Source organism: Mandrillus leucophaeus, unplaced genomic scaffold, assembly GCF_000951045.1.
Source record: "Mandrillus leucophaeus isolate KB7577 unplaced genomic scaffold, Mleu.le_1.0 Scaffold614, whole genome shotgun sequence".
Classification (NCBI taxonomy): domain Eukaryota; kingdom Metazoa; phylum Chordata; class Mammalia; order Primates; family Cercopithecidae; genus Mandrillus; species Mandrillus leucophaeus.
Genome location: NW_012106631.1, coordinates 818,225 through 831,250, shown reverse-complemented (window position 1 = coordinate 831,250; position 13,026 = coordinate 818,225). Strand labels below are relative to the sequence as shown.

At 35.1% G+C, this 13,026-nt stretch overlaps 1 protein-coding gene across 4 annotated transcripts in view; it reads right to left on the bottom strand.

Annotated features, from left to right (window-relative positions):
• PPP1R1C (protein phosphatase 1, regulatory (inhibitor) subunit 1C) overlaps positions 1-9,925 on the bottom strand; it is a 147,655-nt gene extending 137,730 nt beyond the window's left edge. For 2 of the 4 annotated variants that reach the window (XR_001008230.1, XM_012000050.1), the window contains exons 1-2: positions 9,559-9,925; positions 7,853-7,913 (exon numbers count right to left, since the gene is read on the bottom strand). Coding sequence is in view for 2 of the 4 variants with exons in the window: in XM_012000050.1 (XP_011855440.1) it covers positions 7,853-7,913; positions 9,559-9,639 (142 nt within the window). In the remaining 2 variants the exon portion in view is untranslated. Of the gene's footprint in view, positions 1-7,852; positions 7,935-9,558 lie in introns of all 4 variants that reach the window. The other 2 variants (XR_001008229.1, XM_012000049.1) reach the window with 2 other exon arrangements.
• Positions 9,926-13,026: the final 3,101 nt, after the last annotated feature.

Below are 13,026 nucleotides of genomic sequence, written 5' to 3'. Positions count from 1 at the left end.
GCTTGCTCTTGAACAATTCCAAAAAAAAAAAAAAAAAAAAAGAAATTTAGAAATAACATTTTTCTATCAAGCACACAGCTTAGCTAGATTTATTGTTAGAGGTCCACTAATTTATGATCTTGTGGAATATGACTATCAACTAGAAGCAATTAGAAATAACTGTTAGTAATTTTTTCTATCAAATTTGAAACTGAACAACTGTTAAGTTACTCAGAACAACTGACAATTATGTCATCTGTGTTTACTACTATGCAGACACAAAAATGGGCATCTATTTATTCAATGGACTCAGACTAGCGTTCTTTGAAATGGATGTATTCTATATTTAGTGAAACCTAGTGGTGTGGGAAAACACATGCATTTTGGTGACACATGAGCCCAACTACCTCATGTGATTTCTTGGGCCTTAGGAGGATGAGCTATTTTTCTGAGGAAACTCAGGCAGTAAACAGCCATCTAAGATTTATATCCAGACATGAGTGATTCCAAGGCCTCTACTCTTAAGTATTACACGTCTGCCTCCCCAAAATAATCATTGTCATTTATCAGGCATCTAGTCTGTGTATTGTACAACATTTTAATCTAATCTTGAAAAACCCCGTGATAGACACTTCTTTACTGAATGAAATATATTTTGTATTTTTGGCATATACTACTGGTTTTACTATAAAAATGCATGTGTCAGATTGTAAATATGTCTTAGATAAGTTTCTCCATGTGGGTAGGTTGATAATTTACCTGTTTTATCCCTAAAAGAGTAACATTGTGCCTTAATCCGAGCTGGTGCCAAAAAAGTTTGAAGGATTGACTTTGAATAGTTCACAGGCATTTAACATCTACTCTACTAGTAAGTTGGAATAAATAGTAAAATTTTAGTTCTAACCTCAATCCTTAATAGCTTAAAGCCCAAAGATCAAAATAAGTCATGCAAATGCTTTATAGACCAGGAAGCATAATAAATAAGTGCCTCTATGCCTTGGCCAGAATTAGCTTTACTGTGGTTTCAACAACCGGGATTTCTGTTATTACAATTGTATCATGGTACATCCAGACATAATATTCCCTGTTACCTATACCACATGTTCCCAGAGGATTTAGAATAAGGACTCAATAAATCGAATTGGATGTATAAACCAATAAACAGCTTTAAGAGTAGAAGCTAAGAGAAGAATATTAAACTAACATAACCAGACAATGGGTCAAATTATTCAGGGAAATCTTTTGCAATTTAAGTGAGTCTTGTGCTGAAATTTATTTAAATTGAGAAGTTTGTGAAAAAGACAGACTGATTTATGCAAGTGAATCAATCTAGACTAAGTCTTAAGAGTCAGCATAAGAGAACTGCTTCAATAAATAAAGGTTGGACAGAACATAGAACAGAGATGATGTATGAAAAGAAGTGAATAAAAATGGAGTGGAGTCAAAATTGAGCAACAAGAGTATTTGATAGATATCTCTAAAAGATTTTTATACTCAATCCTCAAAATTTTTTTTCTTTCTACATACTGTTGGAATATGAATTTCATTTTCGGTCAAACACAAATTTGCCACAAATATGTCAATTATTTGCAATAATGTTTTCATAACCTTATGAAAAACCTAAGCATCAGTAGCATGATTATTTTAAAAAAATCTTAGGAACTCATATTTTACGAAAATTATATTGACAAACAGGGCATGCTCAGTTAAACCAACACTACAATATAGGATACATAATACTTCCACAATTGTATATTCCTCTCCTGATGAATTAGGGGGTATTATAGATCTTTTTTTTTCTTACCCACTACTACTGTTTTTTGGGAAAACTATTTGCCAATCACTAACACCATATGCATTCGAAAAGGTTGGGCCATTTTTGAATGAGAAATGCAGGTCCCTTTCATTTTTGTTTTTCATTTAATTTGAATATTGAACTAGTTACTTTGAACACTTACAATGTAGCAAGCCTTGTCACTATCAAGAATCGGAACCTCATCTTTGGCTCACAATTATTCCAACTGATTGGGCTATTTGGCTGCACATACTGAAGAGTTAAGGGAAAATAAGTCAATTAATTGTACAGCACATGAATTGCTGAAAGCCACATGTGTAACTTTTTAAGACATAATTCAGCATTCAATAACTCATAAAAATAAATGCTGAGGGAAATAGGCTTTTTTGACAATTTCTTAAAAATTAGTACTAGCTAACACTTCAATGATCTTCAAACACTGGACCATTTTTTTTGTATTATATTGTCATTAACACAGACAAGGCAAAATAAATGCTGAGCAATCAGCAATGATTGTGGATTCAAATGAATTACAACCACATTCAAATGAGACCATTTAAAATGCAACATAACTATGTGGACAATGGGCCAGTATAGCATTTATTTGAATACATTTAATTGGAGGTCCCTGGGGGTGGCTGGTACCTCAAGATCTGGGCCTGACAATGTCTTACTCATCTTTAAGAGTCCCCAGAAACTTCTCAGTATGATCCCTGGAGCCCAATTTTCTCTTGACAACACAATCATTCATTTTACAAAATAGAGGGACTCCATGAAAAGAGATTTTGTGCATGTGATGCCTTAATACTGAAATAAATTTCTACTTTCATTCTGTTGACCCTGAAAAACTTCCTGTTATTTTTGGATTAAAAAATCATCACCAGAAAGTTCTGGAGTCCCCTTGTGTTTTGAACAATTCAACCTTAGTCCAGCATTATTTTCTAGCTATCATCCAATGTCTCAGGAATCCAATCTAGAGACTTCAAAATCTCAGTATTTTTTAACTTAGTTTCAGAATCCTGAAATGCATTTAGAAAGTAATATGCTACATACAGTATAAACTGTGGCTTCTTTTTCAGTTTGTGGAGCTGAATAGCCAAAGCAATTGAACATCTCAGTTCTCTCTAATGACCAGGCCTGCTATCAAATTTGAAAGGAGATAGTATGATATTTAGTATCATATATCTCTTATGTCTCCTATTAACTAACTTTTGGGAACCTGAGGCATGTGAGAACAACCTTTGTTTTATTCTTGATTTCAAAGGATATTTGACGCTAAACGGGTCAAAGATAAAGTCGATTTCCCTAAAATTTGCCTGTGATAGGAAGTTCAATAAATATACTCAAAAAACTATTTTACCTTACGTTTCAGATTCCACTTTTTAGACATACAACGAGCTTTTAAATGACGTCAAAACTCCTGGGTACTTACCCAAATCTGCACTTAGCTTCAGGCCTCATATAGCTCACTCATGTTTAATAGGCATCAGGCCCATTAAATATAATTGTAACCATATTGTCTCTGCTTAATGCTAAATGGAAAACAATGGATGCCACAAACTTTAATATTCAGAAGACTTGGTCTAGGCTGGCTTTTTACTGGAAGACTGTGTCCAGCTCTGGGCTTCAAAGGCAGAGCAATAGGGAGAATTCGGATAGAGTTTATTAAAGCCCTTAGGGAGATTGGGAATAAAAGAAAATAATCATTCATTCATATTTTTTAAAAGGTGAGAAAATGACTTTTTATTGCAGAGAACTAGTGAAGAGTTATTTTAGAATAAAGTGGGGAATTTATGTTTAAGTTTCATACAAGAAACTATTTTCTAACATCTGAAATTATCAGAGCTGGAGTTGAAAACCCCGGGTAATCATGGATTCTTCTCTGAGGTATATAAAATGGAGCGAGTCTCAGGGACTTGGGTTGGTTTATATACGTCTGTCATGAAGATGTGTGGTCAAAGTAGGTATTTTCTGAAATTATTGTCTAACTCCAGATTTCAAACGCTAGTAGCCAAATATACAGTCTATAGATGTGATGGAGTAAATTACAGAAAGTGTCTTTGCCATTTATTTCCCTATAGAGAGGATTTACACATAAGCAGGTCTCTAGATAAAAAAAATATATAGGAACCAAACCAGTTCACTGCAGATTATACAAAAGTAAAAGCAAACAGCACACAGTATAAGAATAGATAACAATGCTCTCCTGTATAACTTCAGAGAGCTTATCATAAAGAGGACCTTAATCAGAAGACGAACTGAAATAGAGAGAGGCAATTTGCTACAAAGGTCACTTACATTGGTAGCTGCAGAAAACATTTGAAAAAGACGAAATATAAGGATCTTTGGCGATTCCTTACATCCCCTATCTCAGTTTTTCAGTATCTTTTTGCTGCCACTTGACTGTTGAGAGTTATTCCTAGAAGCAAATACATTGTTTCTGCTTTTTCTACCCTAAAGCAACACCTTTGCTATTAAACTTTCCCAGACCTCATGCCGTCAATTTAAAAATTTTAGTTTCATTTCCCACTATTTTGAGTTAAACTGATTTACTAACCCATGTCAGAGGGTGATATATCCTTAACAGGTTAAGTATCTGTTTACATAGTGCTTCTACTGTTGAGAGTTCTAGGTTATTTGTTAGAAAGGGACTGATGGGACATTATGCTGCTCCTAGAATACAGTTAATCAGGTGCCTGTCTCATCTATGTGTTTAGACCAGCATAGATGAACTAGCAAACAAAAATCTGAATATACATGCTGAAATATCTTTCTATTTTTCCTCTACAAAATATAAACAGAATATATATATAATCATTCTTTCAAATAATCCTATAATTTACTCTTCCTGCAAACACTTCAAAAGATTTTTTTAAAAGCAAGCTATGTCTAATTCATTTAACAGTGATTGCAGTACACTGATCTTGTCATATGAATTGGAATGGTTTATTAATTATGTTTCTATAATGAATAATTTAATTTTCTTTGCTTTATTAATTGACAATAAAGAAAGATTTGCAGGGTTTTGAATTTTAAACAGCATTAATGACAGGTGAGTCCAAGAACAGCCAATTATTCCCTGGCCAATTTCAGTGAACTGAAGAGATTTGTTTAGTTTTACCAGGGTTTAAAGCTACACCCAGTTTTTGTTTTTCAAAGAACATACTGCTTTTGGGGGACAGGAGAAACAGTTGCTTAAAAATGGTCATTTAACACTTATGAGGGTTTTTGTTGTTACTTGTTTTCTTGTTTGATAGAGAGTGTTCAGATAATGTTTGGAAAAGAAACTGTTGGATAGTCCAGAAATATTTAGAACAGATGAGATTATGAAGATTCTGTTTTTCTTGTTATATCTTCATTCTTAAATATCACATGCAAATATTACATTCCCAAACACATCAGTTAATGACACCTAATCTGTGTTGCACTTTGCAATTTTTAAGGCATGTTCATGTTAACTCTTTTGATCATTACAACAACCCTGTGAGGTTGAAAGAAAGAACATTATGATCACTATTTTATAGATGAGAAAATAAAGCTTGGAGGCCGGGCACGGTGGCTCACGCCTGTAATCCCAGCAGTTTGGGAGGCCGAGGCGGGCTGATCATGAGGTCAGGAGATCGAGACCATCCTGGCTAACACGGTGAAACCCCGTCTCTACTAAAAAAAATACAAAAAAATTCTCCGGGTGTGGTGGCGGGCAACTGTAGTCCCAGCTACTCGGGAGGCTGAGGCAGGAGAATGGCGTGAATCCAGGAGACAGACCTTGCAGTGAGCCCAGATCGTGCCACTGCACTCCAGCCTGGGTGACAGAGTGAGACTCCGTTGCTTAAAAAAAAAAAAAAAGCTTGGAGATATCCCTTTCCCAAGATCACATCACATGGCTGGTTAAGACCAGTATCCGAGTTTGATTTGGTTTAGTGTTCTTTTTTTGCTGTTTGTTTCTTTGTTGTTGTTGTTGTTGTTGTTTTATCTTTAGAGTTATTTCCCCAGTAAGCTTGGTGCTAGATCATTTTTATTTGGAAAACTATAAGCTTTCAAGAGTTTTGCTACAAAGATCCATCACTAGTCCAAAATCTCTAGTTGCCATGCACACTTATCCAAGTCCTATACACAGCCAAAAGCTTATTAATTCTTTGTAGACTATTCTAGTTTCCATAAAGGGGGAAGAAGATGCAGACAGGTGATTTACAGTAGTTCTCTGTGAGATGCTATTTGCATCTAATTTGTCTCCAATGGTGCTTAAAAAACAGAGAAGGATGAGGTCAATTACAGAAAAGGGACAATGCCATCTAGTAATTGGGAGATCTGACAAGAAAAAGGTTTCTAGAGAAAAACTGAATCTCATTCCTAGGGATATTTAAGTACAATCCCTAATCTACTAAGATAAGTGGTACAGACAATGGATTTATTTTGTTTGGTTTTCCTTGTTTACAGGGCCTGAATGACTAGTCACATTATAAAGCCTTCACTATGTAGTGCAAACTGATATTTTGAAAGCCAGTGCCAGTGGAAATGATGGGCTTCAGTATCAGAATTAACTGCATTTGTCTCTGGAATCCATCACTTCTAGTGGAATAGCCACAAAAATCACTTCACCTCTCTGATAAACACTTTCCTCATCCAAATGGCACGTATTTGGCACTCAAGAAAATGTAGGTGCTATTTTGGGAGTTCAAATGAGAGGATGAAGGTCACTTACATGACTTCACTATGTTCAAACAGCAACAATGCCTGTAGACCTCTGAAAACTGCTTTCCAAGCGATAGAACACCTAGAAATCAAGTTGTGCAGTACACCTCATGGCAGGCATGGGGAGGAAAGTTTCAGGACATTGCAGAAGTGTCTGCTACTGTGAGCAAGGCAGTGATGGAAAATTGCTATAAAATTACCCCCGCAAATCGAGAAGACTTCATTATCTTCATACTTGTATTTATTTTTAAACTATAATTACATATCATTTGCACCTCTTATCTAACCAAATATAAGTAAGATAACATTTATTGAGACAATATATTTGAAAATAATTTTAAATGCAATGGCACTCTAAAGTTATAGGATCAAGTTATAATTGTTTGTTTTCAACAGAAATAAATTAGCTTACTTATTTTCCATCACCTGAAAATGTTCTTGAATTTGGGCTCAAGGATGAACAGTCTGTTAGTTGACTTTCTTTTTATACGTTTGTCTAATTAGAAAAGAGTCTGAAAAAGTCAAGGACTATTTCACCCTGGTATTCTTAGATCACTCACTATAGTCTATTATTAGACATATTATGTTTCCGCTGTTTAAACTCCTTTTGTCCACCCATTATTGTTTATACCTGCAGAAAATCCAACACCAAGTTCTGCCTGGTTACAAATTAATGCCATCACCATTCCTATCCTACTTGTATATCCAGAAGCAGCACTTCAATGGGAGACTAAAAATCACCCCGCTCAATAAGTAAATAATGTTTGTGGATTACAGATCATAGTCTTTTATCATGAATAATAATGCAGTTTTCATTTTTACAGGAAATGGAAAATAAAACCTCAACAAATGGATTTAGCCATTCAGAATGGCTCTCAAATAGGCAGTGCTGAAAATTGATCTGGTTACTTGTCAATTGCATTATTCAGAGATGACATCAGCAGCAAAGCTGAAGCCAACTCTGGGTCATTGCCCACCCCATGTTAACCTTTTCCGTATAAAAACCTTACTCTGTAAAGAGATAAGCATCTCTAGGGCTGTAATTTAAGCTTTGAAACCAAATTGAACAGCTTTCCTCCAGCCTGATTAATAAGCTGTGATCCAGGTTCCATACAAACACCTGAACATATGACAGCCAGTGCTAACAAAACATTTCATAGCATATCATCACTCGTGACATTCTAGAGGAAATACAGGGTGTTGCTTGAGATGATTCCTGTAATATTTATTTCTGATTCTGTTTATGATCCATTTTATAGATTAGTTTTCTAGAGCATTGCTAACTGAAATCCTAAATTGAAACTTTTCAGTAATGACATGTACTTTGATGTTGTTCAAACAATTCCATTCTGTTCCATCAGTGTGAAACACATCATGCTTCTTTACCTGGTGGGTTATGCTCATTGAGAATCACAAGTGATGCTGGTGTAGGTCTTCTTTTCCTGATCTGTGAATGACAAAAGGTGAGCTAACATCAGTGAGTATTAGACACTGCTCCAGGTTACTCTGCAGCTTGCAAAGATGTCTCATCCTCATCTTTTCCCCACATGCAAAAGCAAACTTCTGGAGGACACATGGAAGGTGCTCACTAATTTTATTTTGAAATAATAGAAAGCCATAGAATTGAACTGTCTGATAGAAGTATCACCCACCCTCTTTGACTAAAAAGCTACATTTCCACAGGGAAAAAAAAATAATTATATACAATTGAATGATACAACAGAAAATTAATTTACAGTGAAGGTACAGGGTTGACCTGATAATGTTAGTGGCTCACTTAGAGCCTCATAACATTGGTGATGCTTTCAAGATTCGTTACCCTTATTTTTAAACAGGATAGGGAAGAGCTTGGAAACCTATTTCTAGCAGGTACCAGAGTTAAATTAGCAGCATAAGCTTTGAATTTCAATTGATTTTGTTAACTTTTTATTTTCTAGTATAATATTTAGAACATATAAACAAATGAAGAATAAATATGGATCTTATGAGCATATGTAACTTATTACAAACTCTAAAGTTTATTTTTCATTTTAAGAGTTACAGGAGCATAGTATTATCAGAATCCCTCGAATATAATATCCTTTATTTGTTTATTATATTCATTTATGGGTAAATTCCCAAAGTAAATGTCAGTAGGATAGAGAATAAAATTTATCAATGACATCCTGTCCAAGATAGAAGCAACATCCCATTCAGCATAGATAGACACATGTTCAAGGTTACATTTATCTGGCATGAGTCTAGGTGCATCTACCTCAGATTGTCAAAACATCCTGAAACACTATGAGTCACGGATTAAATAATTATTTTTAAGACTTTATTTCAAATACTTGGAACAGGATTCAAAAATAATTTAGGTTTTAAGAAATTAATGGATTAGGTTGATGTCCTCATAAATTTCTTTGCTTTTGCCTCCTCACAGTTGCAGTTCTACGAGATGCCATTGCATCAAGAGTCGAGGTAAATCTGAATATGAAAGGTGATACAGATGTAAACCAATATTAGACACGGACAAAGAATCTAGGAAATGTTAAAATACTGTTTGTAATGTCTGAACAAAACAATTTTAAAATTGTACAAAAAGCTACAAATCCTCGCTGTAATATATTATATAAACTTACAATCATGGTTTTGGGTCCACAATAAAAAACATATGAAAATAAAGTATTCGACCTATAGTCTGAAACTATCTCAGGATTTAATTTTATTGCTAAATCAATCATTTTATTTCATAAAAAATTAAATAAAATGTTGCTCATTTTGATAATTTTTTTAAAAGTTGCTCTAAATGTTGAAACTGTTATTTTAATGAGCAAAAATGAACAGATTTATGAATCCATACCTGAATTGCTTACAGAGCCATTTTCCCCTCAGAGGTGCTCATTTTGTATCATATGAAGTGCTACATTTTAGACAATAGTTCTCCCAATGCAATTTAAATGCAAGTATGTATAAAAACCAACTTATTTCTTGTTTACATATCTTGAAAGTCACAGCAAAATCAAGAGGTAAAGAACATTTTAATTAATAACAAGAATGCATGTTCATATTACCTTATGTACAGGAATTGTACCCCATGCAATTTCACTTACCTGCTCTGCTGCTTCAGGTGCAATCTGACTCTGGAATAAAGGCACAGCAAATTGTATCTTTTTGGGACTGTTGGGCTCCATGATAATGAAGATAATTAGTCAGAGATGTGAAGAGCTCAGAAAGACTAACCCTAAGTGGTGTCCGGATGTGTTTCCTCAGACACACTCCACTAAGCCACACAGAGTGCTTCGTAATAAATAGCTGTAATTCCAGAGCGAGCAAGTGAAGATGCCGAGGTTTGAGTAACCCCCTTCTTCAATATCCACGGTGATGCCTGGCTTGCCTGTTCCCCCACCAATCCCTTGGATCCTCTCAGCACAATACAGAAAGGAACAACACGCTAATTGTGTGCCTCTTCACTAATACCATGCCAAGCATTCACTCAGCAGCTAATTGAAAATGCAATGCTAGCCTTGAAGGACCCACTGCCCTGGGATTTGAAAGAATGGCTCTATCCACTGTACATTACTAACCGGCTGCTCAAAAGTGCAATGTAAGCTCCCTCTGAGTATTGCAGGGATGGGCCATTCATTATTGATGAACATCAAGCAGGAAGTTTTTAGAGTTGGGGGCAGGGTTTGGGTATAGAATCATTTCTCTCGGCAACTCATAAGTCAGACACCTTTGCTATTTCACACTCAGCTACGAAACAGTTGAATGGCCATGGAGGGTAAGCCACAACCAATAATATTAGCTATATTTATGCTATCACATCTGATTAGTTTAGACTCATCCTAGGAGGCAGAGCATCTGTGGAGTAGTGAGGGCAGCATTACTACAGGGCTGAGCGGATCTTACTTGGAGTTCCATCTTCATAATTAACAAGATCTGTGGCCTGTAGAAAATTACTGGCTATGTCTAGGCCTCCACACTTCCATCAGAAAAATGAGGGGGTGGGACTCAATGACCTTTAAAGTCCCATTCTGTTCCAACATTCTAAAATTGTAGTTCACAGTTTTCATTAGAGTGGAAAGTATTGTACTGCTAAATTTAGCAAACAGCTTGGAAGCCACTGCCGCTTCAATGACCTCTATTTTATTTCCTGGTGGAGCCCAGTTACATTCTCTGACTTGGAAGAATACAGAAATGACTAGAAAACATTAGTAGAAACCTAATGGTAGTCAACATTGTGACTTGTTTTCAATAGTAGAAATGTACGCAAAGATAAGGATTTGAAAAAAGCATGAAGTGGGTAATGTTCAGAGGGTAGATACTGGCTGGTGGTCAGGAAACGGTGGGACATTAGCCTGATTGCCACATTAGTTAATGTCAAAGGGGAGGTAGTAACATAGCCAGATGGCCTTCATGCATACGAATAACTTTTGTGAAGGAAGCATGAAAATGAAACTGTTTTAATGGGAAAGATAACTTGAGATCTCTGCTTTCTTGAGAGGCATTATGTGATGAAAACTAGGTTTTTAAATATGTTTTTGGATTTACTTAATATATTTAGACATCGACTATGATTCCAGGTATTTACAATTAAAGTTTTTATTTTTTTAATTCTGATTTTGTACCAGGAATCCATCTTAATGATTTAAATAGGCAACATTCTCTTGAAGGAATATAGAAAGGAATATGCATTATTGAAGTAGTTTTCTATATTCACTAGGGGATAAAGCAAAGATGTGGATGTGAAAGCACTTTTAGTGGAGAACAGTGCTGACTAGCAAGACATCTTGTGATGAGTTCATCCGTGTAGTGTCGAAGGGAAATTTATAAATTACATTTTATATAACAGTTTACAAAAGTCTCCAGAAATAAAATCTAAACTAATATCATTAACAAAGTTATTTCTTTGAATGTCTCTTCAAATTATATAAAAGGAAAACAAGACAAGACAGTATTTTTAGTGAGGAGTTAATCCAAAACTTCACATAATGTAGTAATGAAGAACATGCACTTGGCAGCCTTGAGTTCAAGCTCTAGCTCTGCTACTTACCACGTTTATCAATTTGGGCAGTAAGAGAACTTTCTTCTTGTGAGGTTTATCTTACTCAGTTCCTGAAAAGAGCTCATTACAAGACCAGCACGGAATCACTCAATAAAAGATAGCTATTATTTTTCTTTCAGCCAGATTTTTCAAAAGGCTTAAGGATACACATTTTCAACCAGAATCACTAAGAATATCTACCTACTTGGAATAATTTGATTCCATTTAGAATAATAGGTGATAAAGTGAAATTTCATATATATGCTTGGTATAAATACCAGTAAAATGATTCTCATCAACTAATTGCCCTATTTTGAATAATTTGATCAGAGGCCATATTGTAAATGGGCTATCTAGACCCTTTAAGCTTCTTGTTTTTTATGAGGCCAACTCCTGTGTATCCATTAAGATTCAGTTGAGTATCATTGCTTCTAGGAAGCCTTTGTAGATTTACTGTTTTCCACATTGGGTTTAAACTCACCTCTCTGTATTCTCAAAGAACCAAGCATAACTCTATTTACCATAATAACTATCTACCTGTCTTTTGACTGTTTAGTATTTTGCAACTTAATTTACTCACGTAGCAAATATTTGTTGAGTAGATACCATAGTCTACTCTGCACCAGGCCTTTTGCTATGGCACTAGAGGAGAGATTGTGTTAAAAGGTATTTGAAGTCCTTTTAAAGCTAAATTATTACTCCAATAAATACATAAAGTGCAACTTAAATGTAAAATAATCTAAAAAATGTTACTATAGAGTTTGCATGGGGGGTATAATTTTCCTATTAGGTGCACTTCTTTTATCCCTATCAGAGAGAACAGTAATAACCTTTATATGATACCATGTACCAGGAATTATTCTAAGTGCTTTATCTGCATTAATTTATTCCAACAACTCTTTGAGGTAGATATTATTGCTAGCCTCAATTTAAAATTAGGTAATTGGGAGTCAGAGGGTTTAGGTAATTTGTCCAGTGTCATCCAGCATGTGTGTGTATACATATATGTGTGTGTGTGTGTGTGTGTGTATGTATATATACATATATATATATATATATAGAGAAAAGGCCGGTTTCAAACCTGGGCAATTTTGCATAGGGCTTGGGCTTTTAATCACAACAGCATCATGATGGCCACTATAATATAAGGACAGTAGAGAAGTCAGTGGAAGTCAACAGAATCTCCACAGTGTTTAGAGGTTCTGACCACATCAGTTCCATGGTAAAAGATCTTAAGATGACATGGCATATGAAGGAAAGAGAAGCAAGTAGCATGACTAGGATACTATTAATCAAGATAGTCAATCATTGCAAATTAGATATCAATATAGAATGGAGAGCCTAGAGTTGGATATTGTACCACCAAACTGACTGAAAAAGGAATCCTCTCTCTTGCTCTTTAAAAGTAATGGGTTCAATCATTAAAGATTAAAGAGACCTCTAGAACAAGCAATAACTATAGTCTCTCTTTAATGTGAGTGATACTGTGAGTAAAGATGGTTAAACGTTAGGCAAATAGGCCATTAGACTTTCC